At 43.6% G+C, this 12845-nt stretch overlaps 1 protein-coding gene across 1 annotated transcript in view; it reads right to left on the bottom strand.

Moving 5' to 3' along the window:
- Alk (ALK receptor tyrosine kinase) overlaps positions 1 to 12845 on the bottom strand; it is a 700602-nt gene that overhangs the window by 494793 nt on the left and 192964 nt on the right. The window contains exon 2 of the mRNA XM_055627271.1: positions 2461 to 2577. Coding sequence (XP_055483246.1) covers positions 2461 to 2577 — 117 coding nt within the window. The remainder of the gene's footprint in view (positions 1 to 2460; positions 2578 to 12845) is intronic.

Below are 12845 nucleotides of genomic sequence, written 5' to 3' on the forward strand. Positions count from 1 at the left end.
TTCCACACTAGGCTGGCCAAGACTCCATGATATGTCCCAATCTGAAGAACTACCCCTTCAGGCGGCAATTTTCCAGTCAAGTTTCTCCACCCATGTTTGAGGTCTTAAAATTAATGAAGTTGTTAACATTTCTTAAAATGTCTTTCCTGGCAGGTGAAAGGAATGGATTTATCACCCATGAGCCTGCTGGCCTTTTTGATTCATAGACATGTAGGCTGAGCCCGACAAAACAATCTTAGGAGATAGGAGTCTGGCCCTAATTCTGCCATTAGCTTTTTCTGACAGGTCTCAGGGTGAGTCCTCAGTGTCACTCACTGGCAATGGGCTTAGCTGCTTGTGGAACTGTTTATCTGGCCTATGAACTCTTAAAAACCAGGGCCCAGTATTACTAATCTCGAAGTTTGTATCAGCTCCAGCATCTGGCATGGAGGAAGCCACACAGATGTAGACATCGAGGTAGAAGTGCTGATGGTGATCATGCAATGAAGATAGAAAGGCCCTGAAAGCGCTATTGAACTTCGTCAAGGAGCCACTGATCCTTCTGGCATGAACCAACACTTACAATGCTGCTCACTCTAACGACACCTTGGTCCAGCACTTGTGCACTAACTGACCAATGGCCTGAGTCTGATCAACAAAGAAGGGAATCCATGAGGTTCTGGGCCATGAGAACTTTTTAAGTGTGATCTTAGGAAATACTTGATCTGTTTATTTTTGTTTTAGCTTTTGTTTTTGCCCCAGTTATCCCAGCCTTCCAATTTCCTGATAAGGAAGGTGGTTCACAGAGAGGAAGCAGATTTATCTAGCGCAGTGGTGGATAAGTTGGGTCTTCATAAACTCCCATGGCTTTCTCTCTTTGGTCTGCAACCTCCCTCAGTGGCATTCATAGGGAACCAATAGTTGCTATTTGACATGCAGGAGTTAGAATGTGGACATTCTACATTTTAAAAAAGTTAACCTATAGAGATAGTGATATGACTTTGGGAGAGAACCCCAAGTATTATCTGAAGACCAGTTATACTACATATGTGGTTACAAAGCATCGACCACACAAAAGACAAGCTTTCAATTATTTATAGATACTTGGTATTATCATAAGGTGGTATTCATTGTCTAACTTAAGTAAAATCAAGAAGCAATTCTTATCTAGACTCTCCCAAGAACCACTGAGCCTTTCCTCCCTCTGGAGATACTTAGGAGTGGCAAGAAGCACCTCAGCTCAGAGTAGAATCCTAAACTGCTCAAGGGGTTTTATGCATTTCTTTCTTTCAATTTGAAATGAAAGGTGCCATTAATACAAACCAAGGCTAACTGTGTAATAAATGAGGGATGGCAGGCATCTGACTGGAGTATTTCTACAGTGAGTGGAACATCTCTGTTAGGTGTACTTTAAATAGGTTAGGCCCAAGGGCAGAGACTGAGAAGCAGGAATAGGTAAATATGCCCAGAAGGGCATCTAGAACTCAGTGCTGTACTGGGTTCATAAATACTTAATTGAATTAGGTATGATGAGAGAATTCTATATCTGGAAGCCTTCTGCACTCATTCATCATAGATAAGCCTTTAGCAGTGTCTTCCAGGGAAGGAATAAAGTGGGAAGTAAACACAGCATAGTACTTGTCTTCAAGGGGCTTACCCCCAAAGAGCTGAAGAAATGTATGTGCTCCCTAAAAAGTCCCAGCTCTTCTCTAACCCCAATGTTCCAAGCTACTGTGAGCATTTAGGTTGAGCGCCGAGAATGAGGAATTTTATACATTATCAGCACAACTGCCTGAGGGCCCACAAGACAGCATCTCACAAATGCAGTGGGTGGCCTCTTGGGGGAAAAAGGACGATAAGCAAAGAATACCAGCTTTGTGGCTAGTGGGCCCACTTTATGGGATATTGTTAAGCTTAGTTTCTGCATCTTTACAAATTGGAATTGGACCAGCTCTATTGATCTCTGAGGCTGTTGCCTAATCAAATGAGCAGAGATGATGTCAAATAACTTGTTTGAGAACAAGTTAGCCAAATCTAATGGAGCCACTAAAGAAGCTCTGGAGTACCTCTGTACTCTCCTAATAACAACCCCCTCTTGGAGATCATGGTCTATAGAAATGCTAAACATTAAGAACTTTAAATCCAGGAAGCTACAATCAAATGTGAATAAACATTACAACTAATGAATAGTGAAGGGACACCAGGATTCTATGCACCAAGAAGGCTTGGAAGATGGAATATGTGAACCAGAAGGCTCTTGGCTTCCTCCAGGAATCACAATGAAACAAACACGTCTTAGCTGGAATGGTTCGGTGGTGTACTTGAGTACCCTTGGAGGTCAGAGGGTACAGGAGTATGTGTTTTGCTATAGGGGATTGAAGAATTTCTGGATTGCTAGGGGTCACTAGAGAAAACGCAAAACTTCCTTAATTAAAAGCTAGTGATGGTATGCCACAGATAATTGTCAAAAAATACACTTACCATATCGACTGCGGTGAGACAGGAAAGGAAAAGAGTCTTTCATTGTCCAGGTCAGATTCCATACAAAGTTATCAGGAGGAGAAGACATTCCTGAGGCTGACTCCAAAGAACTGTGACCTGGACACAAAAACAAAGGAGAGAGCACTGACACTTGTGCTTAGGATGGGCCTTCTAGCTATCACCCAATATCAGTCCAAAGGAAAGTTCACAAAGAAAGCAGGTCTTCACGATACTCAGTAGAAAGATGAGCAAATGAGGACGGAGGCACGAATAGACCGCGTTGACCTCAGGACTGTGATGTACACTTTCTATCAAGGGGAGCAATATCTGAGAAGCCAGAATACTGTGAGCAAGTCCGCGCTGAGGCTCTCTTGAAGATGAACTAGAAGCCAGGCAGCTTAATGGCTCGGTCTAATAGCTCTATCCAAAGTCTATTCTGCTGGTAAGAATTTGTGCAACTTTAGAGAGAACATCGATTCATCTCATTCAAATAATGCCTCTATCCCACACCCAGGCTTGTAACTTCATCTGATGTTGTTTGCTTGGGTTATTGCCTTATCAATGAGAGGGTTGAAATTGCACTCCGAAGTTACGAGTACTTGACAATTATGTTATTTTCAGGGAGGGGGAAAACAGCTACATTATGGGTTTCCCATATCCAAGAGATTACGACGTCACGGAGGACAAATGTTTCTGATTTGCATGAGCGGAAGAAAAGGGTTGAGAGAAAAGAGCAAAGTGGCATTAGTTCTTTATTTAACAGAAATTCAAGTGGGTTTTGTGGTGAAAAGTCATTACAATCTATCTACAAAGCAAATGAGCACACTCAACATGCTCATCCTCCGTTCTTCCCTGAAAATCCCCCAATCCATCACTATTTGCTAATGTTTTATGATGGGCAAAGCTTTTTTCTGTTAAAAATGAAAGGGCTTGGGAACTAGCTGTTTAGTGTCTATCTTCTGTGTGGTGAGGCTGGACAGGGAGGGTGGGGTAGAAGGGAGCTAGAGTTTCTTCTGCAGTTCAATGGTATAAAACCATTCTGCATCCTCTAGTCCTGTTACATGACAGTCCCAACATGGTGACTTTTCCAGCTAGGGCTCATCCTCTCTGTTTTGTAGTTCCAATAATTGAGACTGAAATGGGCAAGTGAGGGGAATCCAGACCAGAGACCAGACCAGGCTCTGGCCTGAGCTAGCTGACCTGTCACCCCAGCCAGCTCTAATGGTAAAGCACTATGCAGTGCCTTGATGAGGGGGAGGAATCAGCAGCCACAAGAGACCAAAGCACTTCCCCAGCTTCCTTGCATCCTCTTGGGCACATTCCAGAGCAGCAGCAATTCAAGACTACGACCATCTCAGAAAACCAAGGCAACACAAACAAAAACTCTGTTTGGGAAGATTGCTCACTCAGAGTGCTGGCCATGCGTGGTTTGAGTATGGTGTCCTCTCCCTTCCTTTTAGAATGGACCCCATGTCATGAACTTTGAAAATCCTATCCCATATGTCCATAGCAGTCTTCTGTTGCTATGCCCCTCCACTCTTTCTGTAGGCACTTGGGGAAAGCTGACCACAGGGCCCCTTACTCCTAACTGGTAAATGACTCCTGACCTTTTCCACAGATCTGAAGGAGAAGCACGGAGCCTTGAGTGCCCAGAAAAGAGCTCTTTACTTTCCTCTCACATGTGGTCTGTAGAAATTAGAAGTGAATTTGGAGCTACAACTTCCTGTGGTATTTCAACAAAATGGCTAAGAGTATGTGTGTGGTAAGGGCACAGAAGTTATGCAAGCTCTAGGGAGCACCTATCTCATCCATCCATCCATCCATCCATCCATCCATCCATCCATCCATTGAAAGAGACAGTAAAGACCCAAACAAGTAAATTCAAGGCTACATGAGTTTTCTTGGGTAGAGTTAGAAATTTTAAAAATCATAATATGACTGTATGTGATTGCATACTCTATAATATCAGCACTTGGGAAGCTGAGACAAGAGGGCTACAAACATGGAGCCAGCATAAGACATAGCAAGACTGTCTCCAAAACAAAATATATTAATAAATCAGGCTGAGAAGACAGCTCACTCAATAAAGTGTTTGCTATGTAAGCATAAGGGCCCAAGTTCAATCCTCAGAACTCTCATAAGAACAAAAACAAATTTAGTGGCACATGCATGTTTTTGGTTTGGGGTAGTTTTGGCTTGGCTTTTGTTTTGAGAAAAGGTTTCACTACGCAGCCCTGGCTGGACTGGAACTTGCCATGTAGATTAAGTTGGCCTCATACTTATAGAAATCTACCTTTCTCTGCCTCCTGCATGCTGGTATTTGAGGGGTTAGCTACCACACCCAGCCAGTGGCACATGCTTATAATCCTGACACTGGAGAGGAACAGATAGGTAACCCCCAGGGGTCCCACCTACTCAGCAAGTTGCAGAGTAGCAAAGGATCCTGTTTTAAAAATACAAGGTGGACAGCTACTGAGGAATACTGAGGTTGTCCTCTGGCCTCCATACACCTTCAGCACTAACACACATACCCATACACACATGCAGAGAAGCATGGGCACATGCATGCATGCACTTACACACACACATATACACATAGACATGCAGACAAATAAAAAAATGGAATTAAAGGTAATAATATAAAATAGGCAAATGTGTCCTAAGTACTACCCTAAATATTTTAAATATATGATTTAAATTACTTCTTACAATAACCTGTGATTTGGCATCATTGGTCCCTTCAGTTTGAAGCTAAGGAAACTGAGGCTTAATGAGACGAGGCACTCTTACTGAAGACAGACAGTGGGCAGGAGGACATTTAAGAGTCAACTGACCAGGTCAGCTTGATACTAATGCCCAAACTTGTGCCACTGCTTCACAGGGGTCCCCCACATACTGTTGCCAAGTAGACATTGGTTCTCTACAGTGCCTCAGGGCTCAAGGTCAGAGGTTACTAGCAAGCATGGCCACTGTGTGAGGCACCCAGGAAGATGACAGCCAAGCCTCTGTAGTGAGTCTGAAACTGCTCTGAAACAACTCTGAAACTGAGGCACCAGCTTAGCTTCAAATTTGATCAGTCTTGAAGCAGCATCAAGACTCAGCCTTGGCAATGTTTGCAAATGATGTCATTTTTCATAACCTTTCTGTTTGGGAATGTTATTTATTTTTTTCCTGGGTGAGAAGGATCAAGGGGACAAAGTAGACTTCAGGAAGCACTTAGGACTCTCTGAATAGGCACAAGATGGCACGTGACTTTTTACCTAGAAGAGGTCCCCGTAATATATTTCACATATTTTTTTTACTGTCTCTGAAAGCATTTGAAAGGAAAGTCTCTGATGGCTGAGTCATGACCCAACAAGGAGACATGGTGATCACTGTAGGCTTCTCTACAGACAGAGCTCTACTCATTGCTATAGTCCTTCAAGAATGTCAACAAACTGTTGGGCCTCTTTAGTGTTGGGCTGGAAAGAAAGCAGGAAATTTTATAGTGCCTTCCAGAAACTTGTAGAACTATGGGCTCACAGGAGTCCCTGAACAGTGGCTCTCAACCTGTGGGTTGCAACCTCATTGAGGGTGGAGTCAAAAAACCCTTTTACAGGGGTCACTAAGGCCATTGGAAAACGCATATGTTTACATCATGATTGACAACACTGGCAAAAAATTACAGTGATAAAGTAGGAACAAAAATAATTTTATGGTTGGAGGTCACTTCAACATGAGGAACTATATTAAAGGGTCACAGCATTAAGAAGCTAGCAAAGAGAACCACTGCCATAGAAGGTCCTTGGTGGAGGTGAGCATAATGATTAGCAAGATGAAGCTGGTGGGATAGCTAACGAGAGAACAGGCAAAAGGACATCCCAACCCCCTACCCCCACCCCGATGCCTGAAAAGGTTAATACCAAGGAGAACACAGCCTACACAAATGAACTTCCTTGCCAAAGTTGGGACAGAGCAAGTGCTAATCATAGATCTTAGACTATGCATTTAGAATACACAGACTTAAAGTACCCTCACTGAGCAGTGCAGAGAAAACAGGCTACATGCTCCCTTCAAAGTTCCTACCCTTTCCACCTCCATCCCTGTTGCAAAAGGGAGATTTGAAGCATAAAGAAAAGCCATGCAATGCAAAAGCAAACCATTTAGTTAAGAGAAGGGGCGATGTTAATCTCAGAGACTGGAGGAGAAAGACCACCGACCCAAATCATCAATTAAAGCAAGCAATTAATTGATGCATGCAATTAATTAAAGCAAGGTTTTAAAAGTAGACATGGGCTGTCTACTTCTAAGGTAGGATTCAAGAGGTCAGCATTGGACATGGACAAGATAAGAGTTTCTATAGCTCAGGGGTAGGGGGTTTCTGAAGGGAGGATTTGTCGGGCAAATAGGCTGGGTTACAGGAGCAGCATGACAAGGTAGTCACAACCTTTTGAAACAAAGGTAAGGTTCTAAGATGGTCATAACAACTTTTTGAAACAAAGACATGGGTGCCGTTTTCTGGAATTGGCAATCCAGAACCATTTGTAGTTAAGGTTGCAGATGGGGAATAGGCTCTTGAGAAACAGAGAGTTAATCACAGACTAGCCTCAATCTAATGCAAGATGGCTTTCAAGCCTAAGATGGAGGCAGTCTGGGTCTTTAGGTCTTTGGCCTCTACTCTGGAAATGTGACCGTTTAGAGTAGACAGAGCCTGGGCAGCACAGACTTAGCAAAGGCTTATAGTTAGGAAGATGTGAATTAAGCTACTGGCTAAAACTGGATAAGCTTTAAACTCCAGGGAATGAAGAGTGGAAAGGAAAGAGAGAGGAGGATGGACAAGAGATAAGCTCAAGTGAGCACTGCTGATAGCCTACAGAGGCAAATGGAAAGAAGCACACCTGGACTGGGGGAGTATCGATTGAATCCTGTACATTTTCCCCCTAGTGATTTCCTGAACCCTCCTTAGGCTCTGCAGGGAACTGAGACAGAGTGAAGACCCAAAGCTCTTGACACTGCTCTCTTTCCCTGGGCACCAGCCTACGCTGTGCTCAACTTAGACTTCAGGTCCATCTCTTTATATGCGGAGTTCCTGTGCCCACAATTTTAAACGACTTTGCCTCTTGCTCATTCACAGCAGTTTTGAAGCAGCTGGATGTGGCACAGAGGAGGAGAGGAAGAGGAATACACAATGAAGCTGATAAATTTCACTTGAAATGCACCACCAGGAATGCCCAGGACTGCTCAGAAATCCCACTATCTTCTCTGAGCGATCCAAGTCATTCTAATAGGGCTATTTCCTACTTTAGCTTCTCAAAGCCTCTATTTCACTCATCTCTTCAGCCAACAGCCTTGTTGCCTAGCTCACTGAGGAAACTGAAATATATGTACTCATGACCAGGAATTAGAACCTGGGCATACTACCATCACTCCTACTTGAAGGATCCACTTCAGCGGTATCCATCCCTTCCTGAGGTGCTAATCTTATGCTCAAGTATTCTGCTGTTGCAATCGATTCCCCAGGCTCCACTATCAGTTATTTATCTCCTTCACAAAGTACCAAGCCGATCTCAACCACAGAAAGCATGAGCCATCTTTAGACTATTCAGCCACTAACACCACAACAGCTTTCCTCTACAGCCAAATCGCGAGTTTGTCTCCACATCTTCCTTGCCACCTTCCCTAAAATATAGTAAAAAGCAAGACTGTGTTGTTTCTCCAAGTCAAGATCACTGTCAACCCCAAACTTGATCTTACAAACCCTCTGCACAGTGTTTGAGCCTCCCTTGAATGTCTCAGATCATGCTGAGCCACGTAGTCCTTGGTTGCTTCCTACATTGGTGGTATGCCCCAGTCATTCTTCCTTGCTAGATGGTCCACACTGAACAGGAAGAAAATTCTCCACTTCCTTCTAGCTCTTGCCTGGGAAACTCTGTAGCTAAACATTTTACTGTATCACAGCAGTTCTAGCCAACTGACAGTGACCAATGGCCAAGAAGTTCAAGGTATCCCAGGACCTAACTGAGGACTCTTTGCTGACCATTTTAATCCAGAAGGGCAAACAGTATGGACATCAAAAGCAGGAGAAATCAGGGAACAGGACAGGAGCCTACCACAGGGGGCCTCTGAAATGATCTACCCAGCAGGGTATCAAAGCAGATGCTGAGACTCATAGTCAAAGTTTGGGCAGAGTGCAGGGAATCTTATGGAAGAAGGGAGAGATAGAAAGACCTGGAGGAGACAGGAGCTCCATAAGGAGACAGACAGAGCCAAAATATCTGGGCCCAGGTGGCCTGCAAAGACCGATACTCCAACTAGGACCATACATAACAAGGACCTAGTCACTCCTTCTCAGATGTAGACCACAGGCATCTCAGTCTCCATGTGGATTCCCTAATGGGAGCAGGGGCTGTCTCTGACATGGACTCAGTGGCCAGCCCTTTGATCACTTCCCTCTAGGGGAGGGGCAGCCTTGCCAGGCCACAGAGGAAGAAGATGCAGTCAGTCCTGATGAGACCTGATAGGCTAGGGTCAGACAGAAGGGGAGGAGGTCCTCCCCATCAGTGAACTAGGGGAGGGGCATAAGAGGAAAGGAGGGTGGAACTGGGAGGAGGTGAGGGAGGGGGCTACAGCTGGGATACAAAATGAATAAATTGTAATAAATAATAAATCAATAAAAAAGAAGCTCACAACAATGAGATCTACACATTCATTGACATGCACATTAGTACCTTCAAAAACTCAGATTTTCTTTTTCTCCTTATAGAAGCACTCAGTGAATTTCTCCTTGCCTGGTGTGAAAATAAGCTCAACATAAAAAAAGAATCTATGTGGGATATTTGTGTTACCTTTTGAGGTTTTTTTTTTTTTAATGTTGGGAAACATAGGTATTCTCTCCATCTAAACTCACTCCCAGGAAATTCTCATAGGGCATTACAGATTTAAAAACTGTCTCTATGCCAATTCTACTAGATTTATATCTCCAGGCCCAATCACTCATCTAAAAAGCAGAATATATCCGCTCACCTATGGCAGATCTTCGTTTTATTGCTTGTCCATTTTCTTGCCTGATAAGCATTGCAGAGATATCATGGGCAAACCTAAACTCTTCATACCTTTTACCTAAACCTGATTTCAGAAGTAAACACTAACGCTCAGCTGTCTGGGCCAAAAGCTGAGAAACAGTGTCACACCTCCTGTCAATTCATCCGCAAATCTTGATGGCTTCTGCTTGAATTGTATGCTTTCTCCCCATCACCTCTCAGCCTGACTTCTGCTGTCCGTGGAAACCCAGCTGCTTTCCCAGCACTCTGTCCTTCACACATCTCTTAGATTGACAATCCACCCCTGGAAGTGTCTTTCTATAGCCTAGCCTCAAAGGACTTCGTATGCTCTGACCCTTACTTCGTGCTCTGACTTCATTCCCAGCCATTTTCCCTTCCCCGTGATGTCGGCATCACAGCGCGCCTTGCTGTCCCCTAAACTTAGCAGGTTCACTCCCATCCCAGTGCTCTCCGCACGGTTGTTCTCTCACCTCAGAAACATGTGGCCATTCCCTCCCTTTCCCTCTGTACAGTTGTCTACCCATGGATCTCCTCAGAAAGTCTTCCCTGGTTAGGCTGTGGATACGACACTCCTTACAGATGACCCTCCTCACCCTGTTCTCCCTTCCTTCTTCTATACATATCGGATATGTTGACTTGCTCATTGTATACTTCTGGAACTAGCCATTACTGTTACCAGACTTGGCACATAATAGGCACTCAACAAATACTTGTCAAAGGAATGAAAGAAAGGCCCCAGAGAATATTAGTAATTTTGAAAATTTTTGTATTAGTTACTTAACTTCAGGCTCAGGACATACTTGGAGGAACATCAATTTTCTGAAAAGACTAAGAATAAAACATGTTCTAAAACCTCCCAGGGTTTTGTAAGGGCAAAACGAGAAAATGTGTGACTATAATGCACTCTTTAAATACCAGCCGTGCCATGCTGTGTATGAGTGTAGGAGAGTGCATGCCCATGTGTGCTCAATCACGTGCCCTTGTGTATCTGGAGGCCAATGATACTTCGAGTATCTTCTGTTCCCTTATTATCTGAGACAGGGTCTCTTCATTGAACCTTCAGTTCACCGATTTTCGAGGCTATCTGGCCAACAAGACCACAAGATCTGCCTGTCCCTGGGTACACAATGCTGGTATTACAGGGATACACCACCACACTTGGCTTTCACCCAAGCATTAAAACAACTGTCTAAACTCGGGTTCCCCACCATAGCAAAGCACTTTCCAACTGGGCTACTTCCCCAGTCCCTTAGGTCATAACGTCTTATGCTTCTATCTCCATTGTAGAATCCAAGGTGAATGAGAATCCTGGTCCCTTTCCAATACCGAGAAGATCCTGTATCAATAAGTACAATGTCTAAAATTAAAGTGCTTTCCCAGAGCACGCTTCTGTTATCACTAGCTAACTGTTGACTTGGCCAGCTACCAACTGTCTTGAATACTCAAATTTCAGCCAATAGGTTATGTCTGTTTTTCAGATTTTTTTTGTATGTCTTGCAGTGTGTCCATTAATCTAAGCCACTGTGCATAATATAGTGGATTTATCATATTTGTGTCAATAGAAGTATAACAAGCTATGCATGTGTACTGCTTATTTACGTGACTGCCCTAGGTTCACTCTGGACCATGTTTCACAAACCTACATCAATAAAATGTAACAAGTGCCTCTATTTGAAAACACTCCTCGGAGTATTCCTGCCATCCTGGTACACACTTTGTTGATTTATTTTTCTGCCAAAAATAAAACAATCATTGACAACTTGCTGGTTATGCCCCCTCATTTGAAAACACACTTAATAATGCCTTATTTTACAATGATTTTGTGTCACACAAGGCAAGGCCTAATGAATCCAAATAAATAGCCATCCAGATGTCAAACAGTAGTAAGCAAGCAGAGTTCTACAAAAAAGCACAGGGCAGGCCTTGGGTGGGGACTGGCATGGAAATAGTCTGTTATTTACTGAACTAGGCCCACATCTATTCACTGGAAGGGACATGCTTGGCGAAGTCACGTGACTGTTGGTGTTACCACTGATGTTGGAGTTTTGCAACAGGGAGTGAATCTAGCCTGAAAAGCAGGGATGTGATTTTTAGAGAAAGGAAAAGCAGGAGTTAGCAGATGTACTCTTTATTCTAAAGACCCAGACCTCCCCACACCTTTTCTGGGCTGGAAAATGAGGGGGTTGAACTAGCTTCTTGCTAACAACCCCTCTGGTTCATGCATATTTGGTTTTCTGTACTCTGCGCTCTCACATTTTCTTCCAGCTGGCTCATTCAGAGAGGAGCTATTAGTGTCAGGGGTGGAATCTGAATGGAATGAAACAGCCCCCGCTCCAGCTCACCTTTCTCTAAGTTCCACTCCCATCCTGCCGGAAACATGCATGCTCTTTCTTTGGAGCTCAAGTCCTGAAGCAAAAATTACTCTCATAATATTCTCCAGTACCATTAAAAGTCAGCTCCGACACATGTTCCTTGCCTTTTCCCCTGTCCCAAGAGATGCTGTTTATGAGTGTGGAGTTCATTCAGTGGTGAAGCACATCTGTCAGCCTTGGAAAGCAGGCACTCCTTTCAAGGCACAGCATTAAAGAACACTACAGAAGACAAAGAAAATCGCTACTGTGGCCCTTACTCTTGGGGAGTTAATTACCCAAATTTACTACTACCAAAAGATAGATGGAAATACGCCAGGAAGGGAATCCTGTACATAGGCTCAGGAAAGCCTTTATACACAAATAGCTGAAGCATTTAAGTCTGAAGCCTAACACTTTGACTATTTTTGACCTTCATGGTGGTTTGGGTGAGAATGACAACCCCTATGCTCATGTATTTGAATGCTTGGTTCCTGGTTGGTGGAACCGTTTGGGAAGGATTAGGGGCTATAACCTTGGAGCAGGTGTGTCACTGGGAGTGGGCTTTAAGGTTTAAAAAAGCCCACAGTATTCTCTCTCTCTCTCTTTCTCTCTCTCTCTTTCTGCATCCTACTTACGGATCAGATGTAAGCCCTCAGATACTGCTCTCAAATGCCTGATACCCTGCTCCAATATTCCTCATCACGATAATCATGTACTATCACTCTGTTGAACTATGAGAGCCAGTAAAGGTTTTCCTGTATAAGTTGCCTTGGTCATGGTGTTTCATTACAGAAATAGACAATCTTTTCATCCCTTTTCGCATTCATATCTTTTCACACATTCAACACCCCAGTTATTAGTCTCTAAGCCTTTACCAAATCTAATATATACCTAGAATATCTCTCCTACCTCTGCCTCCCTATGGCCTTTTCTTTCATCCTTCCTTCCTTCCTTCCTTCCTTCCTTCCTTCCTTCCTTCCTTCCTTCCTTCCTT

This window comes from Psammomys obesus, unplaced genomic scaffold (assembly GCF_907164565.1).
Source record: "Psammomys obesus unplaced genomic scaffold, mPsaObe1.curated_primary_1811, whole genome shotgun sequence".
NCBI lineage: Eukaryota > Metazoa > Chordata > Mammalia > Rodentia > Muridae > Psammomys > Psammomys obesus.